This window comes from Diceros bicornis, unplaced genomic scaffold, assembly GCF_020826845.1.
Source record: "Diceros bicornis minor isolate mBicDic1 unplaced genomic scaffold, mDicBic1.mat.cur scaffold_93_ctg1, whole genome shotgun sequence".
NCBI classification, from domain to species: domain Eukaryota; kingdom Metazoa; phylum Chordata; class Mammalia; order Perissodactyla; family Rhinocerotidae; genus Diceros; species Diceros bicornis.
Window position 1 is genome coordinate 226,101 of NW_026691823.1, and position 23,138 is coordinate 249,238.

Consider the following 23,138-nt stretch of genomic DNA (forward strand, 5'->3'; position numbering starts at 1 on the left):
ATGGCTATAATCAACAAGACAGGAAACAACAAGTGTTGGAGAAGATGTGGAGAGAAGGGAACTGTCATACACTGCTGGTGGGAGTGCAAACTGGTGCAGCCACTATGGAAAACAGTATGGAGATTCCTCAAAATATTAAGGATAGAACTACCATATGATCCAGCTATTTCACTGCTGGGTTTATCCAAAGAACGTGAAAACACCAATGCGTAAAGATACATGCACCCCTGTGTTCACTGCAACGTTATTCACAACAGCTAAGACTTGGAAGCAACCTAAGTGCCCATCAAGGGACGAATGGATAAAGAAGATGTGGTATATATACACACTGGAATACTACTCAGCCATAAGAAATGAAGAAATCCAGCCATTTATGACAGCATGGATGGACATTAAGTGTATTATGCAAAGTGAAATAAGTCAGAAGCAGAAGGTCAAATACCGTATGATCTCACAGATTAAGTAGTAGACAATAACAACAACAAACAAACACATAGAGACAGGGATTGTATTGGTGGTTACCAGAGGGGAAAGGCGCAGGGAGGAGGGCAAAAGGGATAATTAGGCACATGTCTGTGGTGATGGATTATAATTAGTATTTGGGTGGTGAACATGTGAACATGATGGAATCCATGCAGAAATAGAAGTATAATGAGGTACACCTGAAATTTATACAATGTTATAAACCAATGTTACCACAATAAACAAACAAACAAAAAACAGAAAAGAAAAAGGAAATGTAGAAGAATTTCTACACAGCGTTAACACATTTTAGTCAGAGACCATAAAAAACTATACATTATTTTAGTTCTTAGGCAGTATCTTAATCGGAATAAAGGAGGCAGAAAGTTAGGCTTATCTGGTAATAGAGTTTTACCAATTGAGTTTCATAAAAGAATTAAAAAGCAAGGGAGTTGCAATGAGCACAGGGGTGCATGTACCTTTACAAATTGGTGTTTTCAAGTTCTTTGGATAAATACCCAACAGTGGAATAGCTGGATCATATGGTAGTTCTATCCTTGATTTTTTGAGGAATCTCTATACTGTTTTCCATAGTGGCTGCACCAGTTTGCACTCCCACCAGCAGTGTATGAGAGTTCTCTTCTCTCCACATCCTCTCCAACACATGTTGTTTCCTGTCTTGTTTATTATAGCCATTCTGACGGGCGTGAGGTGATATCTCATTGTAGTGCCCATCAAGGGACGAATGGATAAAGAAGATGTGGTATATATACACAATGGAATACTACTCAGCCATAAGAAACGATCAAATCCAGCCATTTGTGACAACGTGGATGGACATTGAGGGTATAATGCAAAGTGAAATAAGTCAGAGGGAGAAGGTCAAATACCGTAGGATTTCCTTCATTAGGTAGTAGATAACAACAACAATAAACAAACACATAGGGACAGAGATTGGATTGGTGGTTACCAGAGGGGAAGGGGGGGAGGGAGGAGGGTGAAAGGGATAATTCGGTACATGTGTGTGGTGATGGGTTGTAATTAGTATTTTGGTGGTGAACATGATGTAATCTATGCAGAAATAGAAGTACAATGATGTACACCTGAAATTTTTACAATGTTATAAACCAATGTTACTGCAATAAACAAAAAGTTAAAAAAAAAAAAAGCAAGGGAGTTGAATATAATTGCCAAGACTGGCTGAAGCAGTATAAGTTGAGGTCTAGGATAGACAGGGAAGGAGATGAACAAAAGAAGGAATAGACTAGTGTGGAGAAAGCACAAGGATCAAGCCCGATGTCTTGGCAAAGTTTAAGAACAAGGATGTTTGGTGTCACTGCACGTTTAAAAACCTGGAAGGACAAGTTTAGAAAGAAGAATGTCTGAATTTAATGGCAAGGAGTATGGTGTGGCTGTGGAATTAGGCGTTCAAAGTGAAATGTAGATCATTGTAGGTAAGAGGTCAAGAAATTTAGAAGCCAAGGCAGTGGATACTGAATTTATCCAGGACAATGGCAGAAACTGGGCAGGCACTCAAATTGTAAAAGCAGAACAGGAGTCACTCAGTAATTAGGAAGTGCCAAGGATAAGAAAGGGTGAAGGATGACACAGCTGGAGCTGGATGGCAGGATTTTCTGTGCAGGAATAATAGACAGGAAATTGTGTTAATGAGTAAAAAGAGAACTGACCCACTTTTAGACCCTAAGGCGCACAGTCTACATGGAAGAGATATCTACTTAAGATAGATGCAGGGGAAGTAGTATCTCCAAAGGAGAATCAGATTTGAGGAAAATCAAGGAGCTGGAGGAGAGTTCAGTAAAGATGTGGCAGGAAATTCACAGGGCCAGGGGAACCGTTTTGAGGGAAGTGAGGCACAAAGTGGTTGGGTCGGGGCTGAGGAAACATGGAGTCATGTGGGAATGAGAGCATGGAAAATAATAAATGAAACATTTCAAACAATGATCAAGTGTGATAGGAATGAGACACACAGGGGGATTAGCTGGCCACAAGTTTTCCAGAAGAGTTGGTTTTTGTAAACCTTTGTAGTTGGGGCAGGAATCACGTCTTTCTAGAAGAAGACTTCAGACTCAATGCCAGCCCACCTAAGGAGGCAGACAACGGGGATTATTTTAGTTCTTAAACCTCTAACACATTGAATACTTTCCTTGTCCTGTGTCAATATTTTATAGTTACAAATATAAATTGTGAAATTTATTTGTAAATTTACTGTTTCTAAGTTTATATCTCTCTTCAGTAGTTCAAATGTGATGCTACAGTGGGAATAAAATTACATCCTAGATTTATTTGCCAACAAATCTAAACAAAAGAAGGACATTCAAAGAAGGCTAAGCAGGGCCGGCCCCGTGGCTTAGCGGTTAAGTGCACGCGCTCCGCTACTGGCGGCCTGGGTTCGGATCCCGGGTGTGCACCAACGCACCGCTTCTCCGGCCATGCTGAGGCTGCGTCCCACATACAACAACTAGAAGGATGTGCAGCTATGACATACAACTATCTAATGGGGCTTTGGGGGAAAAATAAATAAATAAAATTATAAAAAAAAAAAAAAAAAAGAAGGCTAAGCAAACTTCTCCCACTAAATGTGTCCCAAGACAGCCCTGAGGAGTAGCAGGTGGTGTGCTCTTTGTGCCCATCAGGCACTCCAGTGACTCTCCCCTCCCCTCCAGGTGCTGTGCTCCATCATCGCGAGGGTGTTGCACTAGCTCTACTTGGCCTCCTTCGCCTGGATGCTCCTCGAAGGACAGCAGCTCCTCCTCACCGTTAGGAACCTCAAAGTGGCCAACTACATCAGCACAAAAAGACTCAAGAAGAGGCTTCTGTATCCTTTTGGCTATGGGACCCCAGCTATGATTGTGGCTGTGTCTGCAGGGCTCAACCCCCATGGATATGGCACACCTACACAGTGAGTGGGGTGCTGAACTCCTGCTGATGGGGAAATGTGTGTACACCTCTCTCCATGGGAAATCAAGAGACAACAACAGAAAACTATTTAAGACAATCATCATTATAATTATTAATATTGACATCCATAATATTAACAGCAGTGATGCCAGCAGTTCTCACTTGCCGTTTCGTATGTCCAGGCTCCCTGCTAAACACTTGGTATATAATCCATTTGACACTCAGTATCCGCATTTGAAGTAGGGTTTATTCCTGTGTCCCCACTTAACAGGTGAGGAAACCGAGACTCAAAGCGGTTGTGATTAGTTCTTGGTCAGTGAATTAAGTAAGTATCAGATTTGCCTACTTCTGGAAGCTGTTCTCATTCAACTAAATTTTGCTGCATCCCTTAATCATTGTATTCACAACACGAAGCAACTTACTCATCTTCTTGGGCTTTTCCTCCTATCATCAATATCAGACTGTCAGGGGCCGGCCCGTGGCTTAGTGGTTAAGTGCGCGGGCTCTGCTACAGGCGGCCGGGTTCAGATCTGGGCGCACCGACGCACCGCTTCTCAGGCCATGCTGAGGCCACCTCCCACATACAGCAACTAGAGGGATGTGCAACTATGATGTACAACTATCTACTGGGGCTTTGGGGGGAAAAAAAAGGAGGAGGATTGGCCGTAGATGTTAGCTCAGAACCGGTCTTCCTCAGCAAAAAGAGGAGGATTAGCACAGATGTTAGCTCAGGGCTGATCTTCCTCACACACACAAAAATATATATCAGAGGGTCAGGAGGAAACAGTTTGGCATTTAAAGTGCAAGCAGGTGAGTTCCCTGAATTACCACTCAAATGTACACTATCATATAGATGGAATCATTAATTTCCGGGGTGTTATCGAGTAGTAGAGGTTATCTAAACTCTCATTCAGCCCCACCTCTCACACACATTTTATACATGGAAAAGCAGCCTGAGTAGTGGTTGAAAATGTCATCCTATTGAAATTCAGAGAAAGAAAACTCCTGTCTCCATATAAACAGAAATTAAATAAATTTCTCTAGATTAGTTACAGTGTTAGGAGGCCAATTCACTGATGTCAAGAAAGGTGCCTCATCTTAAATCCTATCCACTCATGAGAATGGCATCAGCATTCTGAATATATAATGCTTTCTAAATGTTTTAAAACTTAAAATTATTTTTTCTGATAAATGAGAATTTTTGTGTTGTTTTTATTCTCATGTACACTGTTAAATATATAGTGTTATGCGATAGTCTTTAGAAGAACTTGAAGTCCTCATCATTACTCTAAACATTCTTCCCAGTCTGAGGTTCTCCTCTGAATTAGCAAAAATCTGTGGATTCCTATTTCTATCTAACTATGTTGGTATACATTCTATTCTATTCTATTCAGAGCCTTTAATTAGATTTGGGATTGCTTGTCTCCATTCTTGTGCGCTCTAGCTAATCTCTACCTTAGTTCTCGCTGCAATTCTAATATATTTTGCATTCAGAATTTTCTTAAAATTTCCCTGTGCTGTTCAAATTCAATAACCAACAAATGGTCTAAACCAAGTTTATATCAAGTCAAACCGCCTATGACAATCTATCCAGGTCCTTCATAACCCAGCCTCACTCCACTTATTCCCAGAATTTTTCATGATACCTTACTGAATCCTCAGGCGACTACCTACCAGACGTCATCCAACCACATTCCTGTCCATCACGAACCTCGTGTGGCCACTGTAGTTGAACACTGAATGCATCTCTAATTATGAATTATTTTTATGGGAAACATACTGCATACGTTTTAGTATCCCTTAAGTATCTTACATTTACCTGAGGCAGTACCGAACAGTTCATATATATTTACTGATTCTTCTTTGATCAGTTGCTGGCTCAACGTAAAAGCAGTCTGTCTTCATAAACACACCCAGGACAAAATAAATAAAAGTTTAAAACCTAAGCATGGTTGAAAATAAGGAAACTGAACAGTGCTTTTACTTGTATCACAAGTAGCACTTTAAACACTATTAGTAAGAAAATACTATAGCAAGTCTCAATAGAAAAGGAACAGAATGTACGACACTTTTTTCTGATTCAATTCACTTTAAGAATTAACCTTAGAAATGCTATTTTAAGTACCATTATTGTTTGAGAGTACTAGCACACTTCACAAAGAAAGCAGAAAATCCCAAATATCAAGTTTCACTTTTACTCTACCTTTCCCAGATACACTCCACGAGTAAAGCTACATCAGCAACACCAAGGCAAACTGTTCTGGCAGGGAAGATGTCACAATTCATAGACTTGATATTTTAAAACACTTAAAGAGTTTTATAGGACGTAAGATGTATCTTTTGACATTTTATCAGAAGAGGTTAACCAGTGCAGCGTCCTATGAAGTATTACATGCGGTGAAAGTTAAACTCTCCCAAGTGTTTTCAACCATCGAGTCTGCTCCTGGCTGCATGTGCTCCGCCTCCTGCAGGCGTCTGGTTCTCAGTCATCTGCTCGGCAACCATGAGCCTGACAAACACTGCAGTAACGGTTATATTAAAAAATCTATCTTCAGGGGCCAGCCCGGTGGCGCAAGCGGTTAAGTGCGCACGTTCCGCTGCGGCGGCCCGGGGTTCGCCGGTTCGGATCCCGGGTGCACACCGACTCACCGCTTGGCAAGCCATGCTGTGGCGGCGTCCCATATAAAGTGGAGGAAGATGGGTATGGATGTTAGCCCAGGGCCAGTCTTCCTCAGCAAAAAAGAGGAGGACTGGCATTGGATGTTAGCTCAGGGCTGGTCCTCCTCACAAAAAAAAAAAAAAAAAAAATCTATCTTGACACACATTACATTTTTTAAAAATCTCCTTGAAGAGATGAAACATTCTATCCTTTGCCTGATTCATCCAAAGGTGAATACAGAAAGTTTGAAAATACTCCCCTGAAGAAATAAGTTTAGGCTCTTAGAAGACTTTAGCAAACACTGGTTCCAACACTATGAACAAATGAGCTTTTACATGGATTTAAAACTATGCTAGGTGCGATGAGAGAAAAAGAAAAACCTAACAATGCTACTGACGAAAATAACAAATATAAAGATGACACAAATTATAGATTACCTTTTAGAAGATAAGAAAAGCAATGAAGGCTACAAAGGGGAAGAACATTCCAAACAATGGGAGGAAGGCATAGAGGTCAATGGGATACCGAAGGGACCCACCTGGGTAGCAAGGAACAAGCGTCCTTGAAGAACTGTGGGGATTCAGACACAGAGCTAGGGCTCTGCCAAATTATAAAAGGCCTTCCTTGAAAAAGCAAACGAGCGTAATTCCAGCAGCACTACAGAGCAACCAAAGATTTCTGAGGGCCAGTAGTGTTTAAGAAAGATAAGCCAATAGATTCAGGGGGAAGGTGGAATCAAATAAAGCAGCTGCGAGATCACAACAGTAATTCAGGAGAAGAAAATACAAAACAGGCTCACTGGGAACAGCCACATATGAAAAATAATTTGAAAGAAAAAAATATTCCACAACAGTGGTGTAGATAAAGAGAGTAATGTAGAGTGAGAAGCCAAAGCATATAATGGGCTCCCAAGTCTGGGCAACTGGGGAAACAGGAGGCCCAGGGACACAAAGGAGAGACTGGCAAGGAGAACTGGGGACGGGCATAGGACAAAGACGTCAGTCTGGAGCACTGAGTTTGAGGTAGAACAAAGGGGTGTATGTGTGTGCGCGTGTGTGTACTCCTCCAGATGAACAGAAAATTGTGCTTGCTGCACTGGGAAGATAACTCTTCTGTAATTTTAAAATCATATGCAGGTTTTATATATTAAAAGTTAAAAAAGAATTATTCTAAAAATATTATGTCTAAGCAAATTACAATGGTGAAGAGCAAGATGAGGAAAAGTAAGGGAGATAGCTCAGTTCTATTCAAAGTGGAGTTACTAACACATTGAATGATTTATGGAATCAGAATTAGAGAAAAAAAGATCTCCTAGCTTACAGCCGACTGTATGCTCTAAGGATCCTTCTGTGAACTTAAGACACTTCAATAACGTCTATAATATACTTTCTCAACACTACAGATAAGACTTAATGTAATGGGAAGAACCCACCTAAATTCAACCTGAGGAAACAACTTCTCAAATATGGAATGGAATACCATATGCAAACAGAGAAGGGAAAAAAATGCCAGGAGTCAAAATAGAGAGAAATAACTGGTAATTGGCACTGGAGGCTGCAGTCTCAGACACAACACTGGGATGTACAAGCCTCGAAACAAACACACAAAAAACTGCAGTAAACTGGATCTCAGCCTCAACATTACCCCTCAGAGAAAACACTGAAAATCCCTCATAAAGTCAAAGTTAACTTTGGTCTTTCACAAATCTCGGAAATTAACTCAGATCAATTTTATTATGAAGTTATTTTCAATATAGACCTAAATATGCACCTAGATCTGGGATTTGTTTTATAAATTTAACAATCTTGTGAACACAGTGGACGCCAAATAATACCAAAGGCCCCTTCAGGCTCAGGAAAAAAACCAACAACAGTAACATCATACAAACAAAAACTCCAGGATCTGTCAATTTTGTAACTCTTCCCTTGGGCAAGTCTCTCTAACTAATTAGAAAGTTAAGTAGAATTAACCATTTCCAAAGGGCTGGGGAGGAAGGCCCTCGAAAACATGCAGAAAAATTGAGGAGCACAAGCAAACAAGTGACAATCCAAAGAGGGAACCAGTGGCATTCACTGGGCCGCAGCACCACTGCCAGCCGCAGACCCCAAGCATTAATAGGCAGCGTCCACACTGGACCTGTCAGAGCCAGACTGTTCGTGACGGGTGCAGGAGCACAGCTTGCAATTCTGAACTCCACCCTCAACAAAAGAGCCCAAACACAAACAGCCAGGACAAATTGTGTGTCAAGATAAACAAAACTGTGTGTGAAGATAAACAAAAGCAACTCATCTAGGAAGATGTTCCAAATTCCCCACAGTTTTCCTGAAATAAAAGACTTTCTAGAATCGCAGTTGCTATCTAAATCCATTAAAGACAGGAAAATAAATACGCCTATACTTCACAATGAGAAATCTAAGTAGAATCTAAACTATTTCTTGAGAGTGAAAGCAACAATGAGCGGGAAAGGAGGATTCAGGAATAGCCTTCCCAAGCAGGCTTCTATGAAACACTTGAATTACTAGAATGTGTTTGCCTTAGTCTTGCCTAAACATTGAAGAAAATGACAACATAAACCCTGCCATCAAGATTAGTAATTATATACAATAATTACACAAATGAGTAGGTAAGTTGGTTGATTTTTATTCTAAAGTCATATTATATTTTACATTATTTTTGCTCAATAGAAAATGCTATTACCATTGAAGAAATGAACTATAAATAAGTTATTCAGATAGCAGAAATTAGCCCTTTAAGTTTATAATAATTATTGATAAAAATTTCCACAAATTCATTCTATCTCAACTTACCCAAGATCAAGTATATAACAGTCTGCTTTTTAAACTCTGCAGGGCCACAACTATAACATAATTAAAACAACCTGTTATAATACAGTGACGCTGTGTGGGCCTCTGGGGTGTAGAGGTCTGTTTGCTCCTATATAGCAAACTATCCCTAGAAACTCCTACTTCCTACCTCCCACTTTCCTAATCCCGGAAGAATTGGAAGTTGTCAGGGGAAACCAGAAAGCTGAGAAACAAGCTTGTTAAATCAGTAACCTTAACAATACACATAATTTAAAGTCAAGAGGCTCTGCTCTGAGGTCTGCAATACAGGGACTCTCCAATCTCAAAGCACTGGTGCAATAATAGCTGCCATTTCCTTGTGAATCAGAGGTCATCTTAAACTTATTTGCAAGCTCAGAGCTGTGTTTTGGGCGAATGTCACGTATTTTGGAAAAATGACCTGATTGCAGCATTCTGTGTCAGATCCCGTAACATGGGAACAGGAGAACACACTATTCTAAACAGAAAGAAGAGAAGAATTATCTATTCGTAAATTGTAACCTTTTTGCTAAGTGGAAGTAAGATGTTGCTTTAGGAAAGAGAAATCATTAAAATGCACCAACAAAATATGATCATTTATATCTTTAAAAAAGGACCCCATCTTCCTTGTTTGTAAGCTCATTAACAGAGAACTATTATGGGCAAAGGGCTTATACCAGAATTTGTAAAGAATACCAACAAACCATGAGGAGGGGTTGGGGGAACAGACAAGTGAATAGAAAAAGAGAATAGGTACTTCATAAATGAGGAAAACCAAGCGGTTAATAAATATACCACATGGCATTCAATTTCATTAGAATCAGAGAAACACAACTGTAAACCACAAGGTGCCAATAGGCATCCACTAGATTGACAAAAACTAAGGTAGTGACAATTTCAAGGGTTTGCAAGAATGCACAGCAACAAGATCTCTCACAAACAGTCACTGAAATTATAAAATAGTGTAATCACTTTGGAAAACCACCCGACATTATCCAGAAAAGATGAAGATACATCTTTCATTAGCAAAATTCTATTCCTCGATATATACCCTTGAGCAGCAGTTCTCAAACTCTGATCTCAGAACCCCCTTACACTCTTAAAAAACTGAGGACCTCAAAGAGCTTTTGTTTATGTTGGTTATGTCAATCAGTATTTACCTATTAAAAATTAAGGTTAATTTTAATTGAAAATTAAGAAATTAAGAAATCTGAAAATCTTTTGAAAATACTAATTTAAAGATAACAGTAATAGATTACACAACATACACAGATATTTAGTCAACATAACGTTTTTTTATGAAAAACTATTTTACAAAGTAAAACAAAAATAAATGAGAAGTGTCATTGTTTTACATTTTTGAAAATTTTTTTAATATCTGGCTTGATATCTATCTTAAGAGATGGATTCTCTTATCTGCTTCTGAGTCAGTCCCTTGAGATATCACATTACATTTAGCCTCTGGAAAACTCCACTGTACACTCAAGAAAGAAAGAGAGCAACAAAAGGAAATAAGATCATAACATCTTAGTATTATTATGGAAATAGTTTTGACCTTGTGGATCTCCCTAGGGACCTCCAGGGCTCCCTGCACTTGGCATCAAAGCCCAGCTCTTTAACATAGTAGCTCTGTCAGACATGTCACAGCTCAGACATGTCACAGCTCTGACAGAGCTACTACGCTGAAGAGCTGGGCTTTGACGCCAAGTCTTTTTTAGCCCAGCAGATTTCTGTTGTTGTTATTTTGTTTCCTCACTATTACTAGAAAATAAAACATTTAGGCAACAAGGAAAAAGATGCTAACTAAACTTTCTCCTAGTTGACCCAATTAGACACAAATGAATGCTTACTGATCTGGAAGAATGGCTTCTTCATCCAAAGAAAACTTTCCTTGAATCCCATGACATAGTTCAGGTGGTACACCCACTGGCTGTGGAAAAACGCATTCCTGATTATATATCCAAAAGAATGGAAATCAGGGACTCAAACATATTCTTGGACACCGATGTTTACAGTAGCATTATTCTTAATAGCCAGAAAGTGGAAACAACCCAAGTTCTCATCAACAGATGAATGGATAAACAACATGGCGTATGTACACAAAATGGAGTATTATTCAGCCATAAAAGGAATGAAATTCTGACACATGGATGTACCCTGAATACATTATGCTAAGTGAAATAAGCCAGACACAAGAGGACAAATACTGCATGATTCTACTTATATGAGGTACCAAGAAGAGGCAAATTCATAGGGACAGCAAATAGAAGAGAGATTACTAGAGGCTGGGAGGAGCGGAGAATGGAGAAGTATTGTTTAATATTGTTTAATGGGTATACAGTTTCTATCTGGGAAGATGAAAAAGTTCTGGAAATGGATAGCGGTGATGGTTGCACAACATCGTGAATGGACTTAATGCCACAGAATTTTACCTACTTAAAAACAGTTAAAATGGTAAATTTTTTTTCTACTTTACCAAACATTTTTAAATGCATTCTCAATTAATTAACCAAATAATGAACTAACTGAAAACACTTCATGATGGCAAAAAAGACCATACCTCTGTGGAACCTGTCTGATACAGCTCTAAAACGAAGTCGTGCAGTGGGTGATGTTTCCCCACAAATAAGACATCGATTCCAAGACTATTTCTTCTAGCTGGGGGAAAGGAAGAAAAGAATAAAGATCTAACAATTATACCTACAAAAGCAACTTTTATGAGAGTAAAATAGGAAGCACCTAAATTTTAAAAACTTAATTATAAAGTTTACAAAAAATAATAGACCTAAACGTGTGATGCATCTCTGTAGAAGAAACAAAGCTTTGACAATAAAGTTTCGAAGATCAATGACTATCAGAAAAAAATTATCCCTAAAAGATACCTGAATATAGTCTTGCAAGATAAGGGACAAAGTTTTCTTATTTATACAGAACTTAATTTCTTACTATAAGAAACATATAGACATTCTCTGAGGAAATACAAATAAATTGCATCATCTAATAACAAAGATTATTCTATGGATGGTTCATAATTATTTCTATAGGTTTATTATACTAGTATTAAATAAATTTTCCAACAAAGCCCAGCTTTACAATTTCCCAATACTTTAACTGTCACTATTAACGACAAAATGCCACCTTTTGTGTAAAATAACATTTCAAGTTAGCAATATGAGGGCAAATGCTTTTGTTTCAACCTAACCTTTCAAGCAAAGTTATTGTTATTTGGTGGGGATGAAGGGAAGAAGGGAGATGGAGGAAATTAATAATACCCTCCCAACATGCAAAAATACTTTTGTGTATGCATATTATACAAGAATCAAAGTCTTGGGCCTGCCGGGTGCTGTAGTGGTTAAATTAGCACACTCCACTTTGGTGGCCCAGGGTTTCACAGTTTCGGATCCTGGGCGCAGACCTATGCACCACTTATCAAGCCATGCTGTGGCAGGTGTCCCACGTATAAAGTAGAGGAAGATGGGCACGGATGTTAGCCCAGGGCCAATCGTGCTCAGCAAAAAGAGGAGGACTGGCAACAGATGTTAGCTCAGGGTTAATCTTCCTCACCAAAAAAAAAAAATCAGAAGATATTCTTGAAGTATTGCTTTTTAATAAATTTAACAAACATTTGTAAGTTAAAAAATTGTATTTAATTACTATGCAACTTATGGATAATAAATTTTAAGAAGCAAAGTTAACTTTTGTCATAAAGAAGTCAAATCAATGATTTATGCCCCCTCTATGGGAAATCTGACAAATGAAAAAAAAAGGTCTAATTTTACTAGGAAATGTAAAGTCTCTATTACACAGACTCAATGTCGACCAAGTGGAAGTATGATCCTTACTCTCTTCTGGAGTGAGGTCTGGGTATACCTCTTCTAGGGCAGCTCGCAGCCTTCGCTCATCCACGAACGGCAACGGAGGAACACCAGGGGAGACAAATGCACACCAAGCGGCCCAGCTATTAGGATCACCTAAATTGCAACTACCGTTGGTCCATACAAACATTTCTAGTAGAATTTCCCTGCTGATATAAAAACATTTTGGAACTGAACTCTATTTAGCCAAATTTCAGATAGAAATACTTCCCCGTGGTGGTAGAAGAAAAAATTCTATTTGTTTTCCATCTTTAAAAGGGTTCACATGGAAAACCACGTTTGCTGAATCTTTACTCTGTGACGACAAAATTTTTAAATTAAATGAACAAGTGGCCACCTGGACACCGGTCTATGTTCTCACCTTACTTATTTACTAGGATGCCTTCGGGCAAGCCAGTAATCTCCTAAGGGCTTGAGCATATCCCTTTATCTTTCTAGGACTTGGTTTCTTCTTTTGTAAAAAGAGATCATTCAACCAAAATACTCAGAAGGTCTGTTCAACTGGAATATGTGGAACGTCTCTTTCAGCTCTAAAATTGCATAGTATTCTGTTTACATTTTAAAACCTAATAATTAGGGCCGGCCCCATGGCTTAGTGGTTAAGTGCACACGCTCTGCTGCTGGCGGCCCGGGTTCGGATCCTGGGCGGGTACCGGCCCAGGTTCGGATCCTGGGCGGGTACCGACGCACCGCTTCTCTGGCCATGCTGAGGCCGCATCCCACATACAGCAACTAAAAGGCTGTGCAACTATGACATACAACTATCTACTGGGACTTTGGGGAAAAATAAATAAATAAATAAAATTATTTTTAAAAAAAAAACCTAATAATTAATTTATATACAAAAAATTTTTAGACTTGTTTAAATAACTTTGTCCCCGGGAGGGCATGTAGAATAGTGGCTGTTCATTTTTAGGCTGAAAACTGTCCTCTGGAGTGTGCTGGAATTAAGGTCATTATTTGGACCTACACGCATAATTTTCAAAGAATCACACTGGAATACAATTATCTATTACTACAAAAACATGCAACGTTATTGAAGCATATATATATTCTGCTGTAAATTATTATATATATTATAAATAGTATTTTGGCTAAATAAAAATTTTAAGATAAATAACGAGAAATGCTGACTAGAGCTAAATAATTTTGAAACCACTGCCACTCAAAACTGCTGTATTTGTGACTGTTCCCCTTAAAATGATGAGAAATGAAAGGTTTCCAAAGTTGTCTTTAAATTATTTAGCTACCATATTTTCAAAATTAGGAAACATGTTCAATTTGACTACCTAGTAGGGGAATATATAGATTTTTTAAAGTTAAAAAGAAACTAGGTTCTAGTGTGAATTCTGAAGGTCCAAAAAGTGATTTGAAGGATTATTAACATCCATTATCTGAGTAAGGCTACTTATCAATTACCGGTAAACACTTATGTAGAAAAAACCTAGGCAGTGGTCAAGTTTTATTTAGTCATACACTTAACAAAATCTGTATCATGCAAAACTACATTATCTAGCTTTTGTTTTCTACCTACTAGATTTAGGATTTAAACAAATCATCAGAAAGACTTTCCTTCAATATCAACTCCAGAATCTAACTCCAAACAGTAAGCAACCTGCAGTGCTAATGACAGCAATAAGGTTATTAAGCTAAAATCAGTCTTCCTGGCCAGGGGAGGAAGGAGTGTCTTACACCCAGATGTGATGACGGTCGTGCCTGAGAGCGAGCTGACAGTAACAATGGCAACAGCAGCTACTCTTTCCTACTTTTTTCCCACTGATTTACCATGTTACACGCATTAGCTCATTCAATCCTCTCAACAACACAGAGGCAGCCCAAGCAGTGGTAATACTTAGGTAAACACAGTGGCCATGCTCTCCAGGTTCAGATCTCAGTGCTGCCACTGTGTGACTTTGATCAAATTACTTAAATTCTCTGTTTATGTAGAAAAATACAGCATTTGAAATGACTATGCTATATTCCTTTAATACATACTAAGCAAATATTATGAAAACACAACATTGCAAAAACATATGTTCAATAAATGTTGAAAAAGTACCCAGATATATTTTATCTTCTATCATTTTAAGATGTATTCAACTTGGGCCGGCCCCGTGGCTTAGCGGTTAAGTGCGCGTGCTCCGCTACTGGCGGCCTGGGGTTCGGATCCCGGGCGCGCACTGACGCACTGCTTCTCCGGCCATGCTGAGGACGCGTCCCACATACAGTCACTAGAAGGATGTGCAACTATGACATACAACTATCTACTGGGGCTTTGGGGGAAAAATAAATAAATTAAAAAAAATAAATTAAAAAAAAAATAAGATGTACTCAACTTAGACAAGAACTTACTTATTATCATGACTTCCGATAAGTTTTAAATACATATGCAGAAATGACTATCTCCTAATAGTACTAAATTTTACCTCAAGAAAGATGTGTTCTTGCTACAGTCTAATAAATAAAAATATTTATATAACATATAAAAATATAGAAATATTAAAGGTCTGAGTTTAAACCCATCCTAAAATTCATCTGGAATCTCAAGAGACCCCAAATAGCCAAAACAATCTTAAAAAATAAAAATAAAGTTGGAGGACTCCCACCTCCTGATTTCAAAACTTACTACAAAGATACAGTAATTAAAACAGTTCGGTACTGACTGGCACCAGAACAGACATATTGACCACGTGAATAGAGAGCCCAAAAATCAACCCTCACATACATGGTCAAATGACTTTCAACAAGGGTGCCAAGACCATTCAATGGGGTAAGGGCAGTCTTTTCAACAAATGGTGCCGGGAAAATGGACATCCACACACAAAAGAATGAAATTAGACCCTTACTTTATACCATATACAAAAATGAACTCAAGATGGATCAAAGACCTAAATGTAAGCTAAAACTAGAAAACTCAGAAGAAAACAGGGAGGAAGCTACATGACATTGGATTTGGCAATGATTTCTTGGATATGACATCAAAAGCACAGGCAACCACCACCAAACAGCACAACAAAAATTAGACTTCATCAAAATTAAAAACTTTTGTGCATCAAAGGACACTATCAACAAAGTGAAAAGACAACCCACACAATGGGAGAAAATACATGCAAATCATATATCTGATAAGAGATTAGTGTCCAGAATATATAAAGTATTCCTACAATACAACAAAAACCCAATTCAAAAATGGGCAAGGGACTTGAATAGATATTTCTCCAAAGAAGAGACAGAAATAGCCAATAAGCACATGAAAAAAAGGTTCAACATCACTAATCATTAGGAAAACGGAAAGCAAAAACACAGTGGTCACCACTGCACACCCATTAGGATGGCTACTATCAAAAAACAGAAAATAACAAATCTTGGCAAGGATGTGGAGAAACTCTAACTGTTGTGCATTGCCTTCCTTTTCCTCTGGATGATTTATACTACATTGATATACTCAGCAAGTCATCTGCATGCTTATATATTTACTTATTTATTTAAAAAATCCAGGCAAGGATTTATTTAACAAACACTTACATAAATATATTTACTTATTTATGTATTTATATTATTACTTTACTGCCTCCCATTCTCCTATGTCTCTTCTCCTTCCAGTTTAATCAAAACATCCTCCACAAAACACGTTCAAAAACAACCTAAGGCCCCAATCCACTTACATATAACAAAATATAACCACAACACTTACACAACCCCAATCAATAGGTTGCAATTCTCATTATCATTCCACTAAAGTAATATGAAATTTCTGTTACTACATAACCAAAACTCAACCCTAAAATCTCATAAAATAATGATTTTCAATTTATAAATTATTATTTATCCCCCTTTGTGCCACAATTCTCTTTGAGTCATTTTACTGGTCATCTGCATCACAGGGAATAATAAAGGAAAAAGAGTGAAAACATGATTTTACCAAACTGCTTATTATCCTAGAAAAATATATGGTGGAAGAAAAGGTTAAAATAATTTGCTGAAAGGGGCTTAGGTGTGAAATAATCGTTGGCTCACTGTGTGAGAGACTTCTCCACTGTGTTTTACATTCAGTCATCATCACACATTTGGTGAGTGATAAACAGTAGCTTAAATTTAGTACTAATTTTATATTGTCATTCTTACAAAATCTGTGAACAGAAAGAATGAGAAAATAGATATGTAAATAATAAATAAACTTTAAGTAATGATCAACGCCAAGTATTTAAACGAAATTTCTAATACTTTTTTCAAAAGTTTCCATAGAGTATAAGTGAATCTCCACATGGACACTTCATGTTTCTACAACTCTCAGCAACCTCAAAGGTGTCAATGAGCTACTGATGGAAGGAGCATGTCCCACATCCCATTACTTAATCACAAAGGAGACAAAAGATATAATCATTAATCTATTTCAACTCAATTTACTGTTTATCAAAATGCTACTATTAAAATCACTGTTAATCATTGCTAATCCCAGGTTAGATGAAAAAATATCAAAATTTCACATATAATCTTTAAAATACTTATCTTTTACAGAAATTCTTTCATCCCATAAATCATGTCTGCTTACAGTTTGCCAAAAGGAGAAAATTATTTTAACCAAAAGGAATAATGTCTAAATTTTACCTTGCCAGGCATATTTCTTCCCATTTAAATCAATAGCAAAATCTTCAGGGTAGAAGTCAATTATACTACACTCCTGTATCAGGGAGAAAAGCAAAGATTCAAAACAAAAGTCACATATTTCTGTTATAAAGAATTTGATACAACTTTCATTCGAGTTATCAGGCCTGATAAGAAAATGAAGTTTCACTCCTTTTAAAAAATGTTATTAAGATATCAGGTCACTAATCCCGGGCCTAGTAAAAACAAAATCAACAATTTTATTTTAAAAGATGAAAATAAAAAGGTCTTATTATAAAAGAATTTTAGAACTGACGACTGTGGGCCCAAGACAGTGAAGAGTTTATTAACTCTAATAATTCCTACTTCTCAGCTGGGTGTCACTCTTTCTAGCTAGGACACAAAACACACGCAGCGGTGACTGCAGGTAAACCAGCCTTCATGCTCTGGTACCCACCACACATGGCTGGAACCAAGAAAAATAATGACTTACAGGTATGCTGAGAACAAAATGACTGTTATAAGAATTTCTCCCAAACACATATCAATTTTATTTACTGGGTAGGGTACTGATGGCCAAGGAAAGCAGGGAAAAAAAAGTAGTAAAAAATACACAGAAGAATCCAAATACTTTTACTTTGTTTCTGGACTTCACTATTGTAACTATAAGATGCAAAAGCAATTGTGACTAGTGCTAGCAAAATGTACGACAAAAATCCAGTTATCAACACACTCAAAAACTAAGACACTCACAGGATCACTCATGAGCTTCCGCCACGATGGAGGTAGGAAGTTACCACTTGCAGCTGGAAAAACTCCCATAAGTTGTTGCAGTGGTTTAAACTGCAAGAAAGAAAAAACATTTAAGATAAGACACAATTTTTATCTAATCCAAAATTCTACAAATGTTATGCCTCTAAATACTCAAGCTTACCGGTTTAGTACCCTTCTCAAAATCAGAAGGCATGTCTGCAATACCTTCAAAGTCTGAAGCAAATGGTGCATAATGAAATGGATAATACCACTTCCAGGAAGCACAGCCCTAAAATCAGTAAAAACAAACAGAAAACAACAACAAAAACAAATCTATGTTAATGATGGACACGGTAAAGACAAAAAAATTAAACTATCAACCTATAATATTCTATTGATAAAACATATGACTTTTGGTATACATGCCATATATTATTTTTTTTCCATGAGTCCTAAAAGATGTTTGGATTAAATCTAAACTTTTACTTCGTATCAACGGCTCCTTGATTTACAAAATACTGCAAAGCATCTTTAATAATCAGTAGTTAATACCAAACTTTATACTAACAAACACAATTTTGTGAAGATTTTTATCTTTAAAATGTGTTTGGTGACATTTCCTTCCAACTCGAGAGCTGCTATCATCCCATAAAATGAAGAACAACTGCAGCTGACACTCACTGAGTGTACAGGTGGGTAAGGGACATCACTAGAAGAGTGACTGAGAGTAAAAGAGCCAAAAGTTTCATTTTACAATTCCCTATTATATTTTCATGTGACAACATTCTCTTTACTTTAAAAATATTTAAGTAAACCAATCAAAAAGAAAAAACAGTAAGTTATACTCAAAGAAAAGAGAAGCCTTCCTGAAATGAGTTTTGACTCTGCGCCTAGTGAATTAAAATCCTTAGGGTCAGAGCCGGCCCAGTGGCACAGCAGTCAAGTTCACACGTTCCACTTCAGCGGCCCAGGGTTCGCCGGTTTGAATCCTGGGCTCGGACCTACTCATCGCTCATCAAGCCATGCTGAGGCGGTGTCCCACATACAAGAACCAGAAGGATTTACAACTAGGATATACAACTAGGTACTGGGAGCTTTGGGGAGAAAAATGTTGAGGGTCGGAGTAAAACACGAAATGAGAATATTTTACAATTGATACTTAGTGTATTAAATTACTTTCTACTTTCCAACAAACTTCACCTATTCCCAAGTCACATCAAATTTGCTTCACTCCCCAAGCACGAAACCAGGTATTATCAGTGCTACAATCCCCTATATTTCCGCCTAATCTCTCACCAATCTGACATCTCATTTATCAAAAGCTTTAAGTCAGATACAGATTACTCCAATGAGAATGCACTTCATGTAACATCACTACACTATATGGAGGAAATGGGAGCATTCAAATTCCTTTCAAATTCTTACCAGTTATTTTCCAGGCTTTTGTCCTTTGTTCAGCCATTTAGCGACTGTGTATTAGTTACTCTGTTATTTTTTATTCCAATTAAACAAAACAATAAACTTGAATAATTTTAAAGACCAAGTACTCTCAACCACAGTATTTAACGCTGAAATTCTTTAGCATAACAAAAATTAGCTTCGTTTATATATTAACACCTAAGGAGCTTCAAAGGCTTTACAAACAAATCTTATTTAAAGTAATGAATTTCTTTATAGGAAGCTTGAAAATATGATTCTGGGTTCAATTTCAGAATATAGCTCAACAACACACACTATTATAGAAATAACTATTTTCTTAAAATGATTAACTAGACATTTAGAGGAGAATATTCATTTTGTACCTGGTAATAATATCGAAGAACCCAGCAGAGCCCTTCAACGTAAGACTGTACAATTTTACGACGGAATTTGTCATCAGCTGCATCAATGTCAAATTTGTTCTTGTAGTACCGCTGCTTCCACCCAGCTTCCCAAAGCCTAAAAATCAGGCAAAGCCAGTTCATGTTGAATTAATACACTTTCAGTAACTAGCTACCAATTTATCATCCAAATCAATTTATACTTAATAGCCAGGTAAAATGTAAACGAGTTAAACAGTAATATTAACATAGCTTCATTTAATTATTTCTAAAAAGTCCACTTTCACAGGATTTATTATCAACTTAAAGATAGTTAAACGTTAAAAACTCAAACACTGATTCTACAAAGATCATTACAAAACTACAGTAAAAAAAAAAAGAGAATAACCATTTATTAAAGTAGATACACAACACTTGTTTGCTCAGATTTTCATACTGTTTTACATGTTTTTTTGATTGTAGAACAATTCTAAAACTACATTTTAAGATGCAAATACTGAAGATATTTTATATAGTTCAAGTTTCTCAGTTTGTTAAAGTATATCTAAATTACACAAAGAAAGTCAACTAAATTACTTTTTTAAAAAAGAATAATCTAGAAGCCAGGCAGAAATTATGTATATACCTACTCTCCCTATCCTTGGGCCTTCTCCATCATTCAGCAAAGCATTGTTGGCATAAGTGAAGGACATGGACACACACACACACGTTCTGGTAAAACTTAGAAGGAGGTCATCAATTCACTAAATTTTCATTAATCACTGAAAATACAATGTGAAAAACCACATTTTCACTCAAAGTATATTTTTTTATTTTTTTAAGTACTCATTTCTCAATCTCTGAAAGATTTAAAGATGCCAAAGAATACTAAAAAAAAATCAAGAATGATCAAGAACATCAGGATGATTCTCCATTAAGGGCTCTTTTCTACCATGTGCCAGATCTTACTAATTAATTGCAGTCATGTTTCAGAATACACCATATCAATTTTTTTATTTACTTTTTTTTTTGAGGACGATCAGCCCTGAGCTAACATCCAATGCCAATCCTCCCCCTTTTTGCTGTGGAAGATTGGCCCTAGGCTAACATCCATGCCCATCTTCCTTTACTTTATAGGGGATGCCGCCACAGCATGGGTTGACAAGCGGTTGAACCTGCGAACCCCAGGCCGCTGAAGCGGAGTGCGCACACTTAACTGCTGTGCCACCGTGCCGGCCCTTACACCATACCAATTTTAACTTTGCCCCCATGCAAAAGATTTACAGAACATCAATTAGGAGAAATATCTTCTATCCATAATGTTGAATATCACTATTTTACAGAAACTACTAATGAAATAAATGCTAAGAACTCCAAGCATTTCTTGATAGAAGCAATTCTACTTTGATTATCTTCAGCACCAAAATTAAACAATAAAGTACTAAAAAAAATCAAGTTAACTATTAAGCTGATATTGATCATGATGGCTACATGGTAAAACAAAAAATATACTCCAAGAGTTGCAGAAGCAGAGGATAAAAACTCAGATCAGGTAGATGCTCAATCACAAGTCACCACAGATCTCTGAATCTGTCATCAAAGATGTTGGGAAAATACAGAACCAGACATCACACTTCTAAAGTTTCTAATCATAAATACAAACACATCATCCACGTCCTATAAAAGAAGCATGAGCTGTGAACCACTAATGTTTAACTTTCAAATAAATCATTTTGCAAAATTCTAAATGAGTTACAATTATTGAGGTTGTTGGCCCTTTGCACTTGAGCCCAGGGTTCAAATCCAGATTTAATCACACAAGAAGCTGTTAAATCTTATTATATAATGATCTCAAACTTCTGTATAAATTAAAGAATCCAATTTTCCTATATAAATTTTCCTATATAAATTTTAAGTATATAGCTAATGAGAATCTTCTCTGTCATGAAATATAGTTGGTGCATATGCAAGTTCGTGGTTTTTAAAAATACATTTATCTCTTAACCGAAAGCCTTTTGCATATTTCATTTTAAAGAAGAAACTTTTCAATTGAGATGATTAAAACAAACTATATCAAGTAACCAAATGTAACTGAAAGTTTCTGGGTTAAGCAGCTTGAAAATTTAATCTCATAACAGTAACATTCAGATCACATAGAGCTAAACACTTCATGTCTAGCCGATCTAGTGCCTGGTCTCAGAGGGAAAAGTGGCTTGGAGGACGAAAACCAGCATGCATACTAATCTAGATACTTAGGTTTAACAGCTATAGCTTACACATCTCACTGGAATTTACTGACTACCCTAACCCTCCACATTAATTACTGGAGGATAAAAAGATCACAGGCAAGCATCTGAAGGCACTGCTGCTCTAAGCTAAATAGCATTAATTAGACGGCATCTATTTCAGCAATTTGCTAACAAAGTGCTGCCAAAATATGGCTTCACCTGACGTTATCCTCTGGTTCAGGTTCACTGTCACTGTCTTCTGCTTTTCGCTTAATTTCTCCTATCGGAGACGAGGAGCCATCAGAAGTGAAACTCGTATTAGGAGATACTAAAGGACTCTGTAGACAATTATGACATTACAGAGGAAGGATTTAATTATTCATTTCACATAAGAAGTTACATCCAACTACTGTTACCACCATGCTCCACAGTAATACATTTTTTTTAAGCTATTAAATAGATATGGTAAATATATTTAGAAAGTATAAAGACTGATCTTGGCATACTCTACCTCTCCAAAATAGAATAATATAGTACCAAGCCTCCTACGCTTAAACTCAAAAGAATTTGAACATTAAGGTAAAAACTGCTTCAGAACAAATAAGAAAAGCTTAATTTCATAGATTTTTTTTTTAATTATAGGACTTGAACATTTTTTTCCTTTGGTGGTTCCCTGGTGTTATGAATTTGTGATCACTTTCCACCAATTAACTAACAAAGCTGCAAGGGGAAAAATATATATATATGTATATAAATTAATACATAAAATACTCAATGCTGGTGAGAATAAAGTTAGATGTAAGTGGTTCAACCTAGTACAACCATTCCAGAAAGCAACAGTTTAATGAGACTCCGCCAGATATCTGTTAAACTATTTTATACATGTTGTTTTAAAATTCATTGTACAAATAAAATCTATTAGTCATCTTAGAAAAATGCAGCTTTTATTATTATTTCAAAGACTTGGATACCACTTTAAATTTACCATTATCTTCCCTTTGTACCTAACTCAATGA

At 37.0% G+C, this 23,138-nt stretch overlaps 1 protein-coding gene across 1 annotated transcript; it reads right to left on the reverse strand.

The window, feature by feature from the left end:
• Positions 1–2,381: 2,381 nt before the first annotated feature.
• LOC131403873 (5'-3' exoribonuclease 2-like) lies at positions 2,382–22,626 on the reverse strand. Its single transcript, XM_058538110.1, has 11 exons — positions 22,615–22,626; positions 22,342–22,460; positions 19,898–20,033; positions 18,277–18,384; positions 18,096–18,185; positions 17,347–17,418; positions 12,705–12,789; positions 11,423–11,520; positions 10,713–10,792; positions 9,284–9,340; positions 2,382–2,564 (listed from the first exon to the last, which is right to left on the reverse strand). Exons 1-11 carry the CDS (start codon positions 22,624–22,626, stop codon positions 2,531–2,533), a joined length of 891 nt encoding a protein of 296 aa, XP_058394093.1. The 3' UTR covers positions 2,382–2,530.
• Positions 22,627–23,138: the final 512 nt, after the last annotated feature.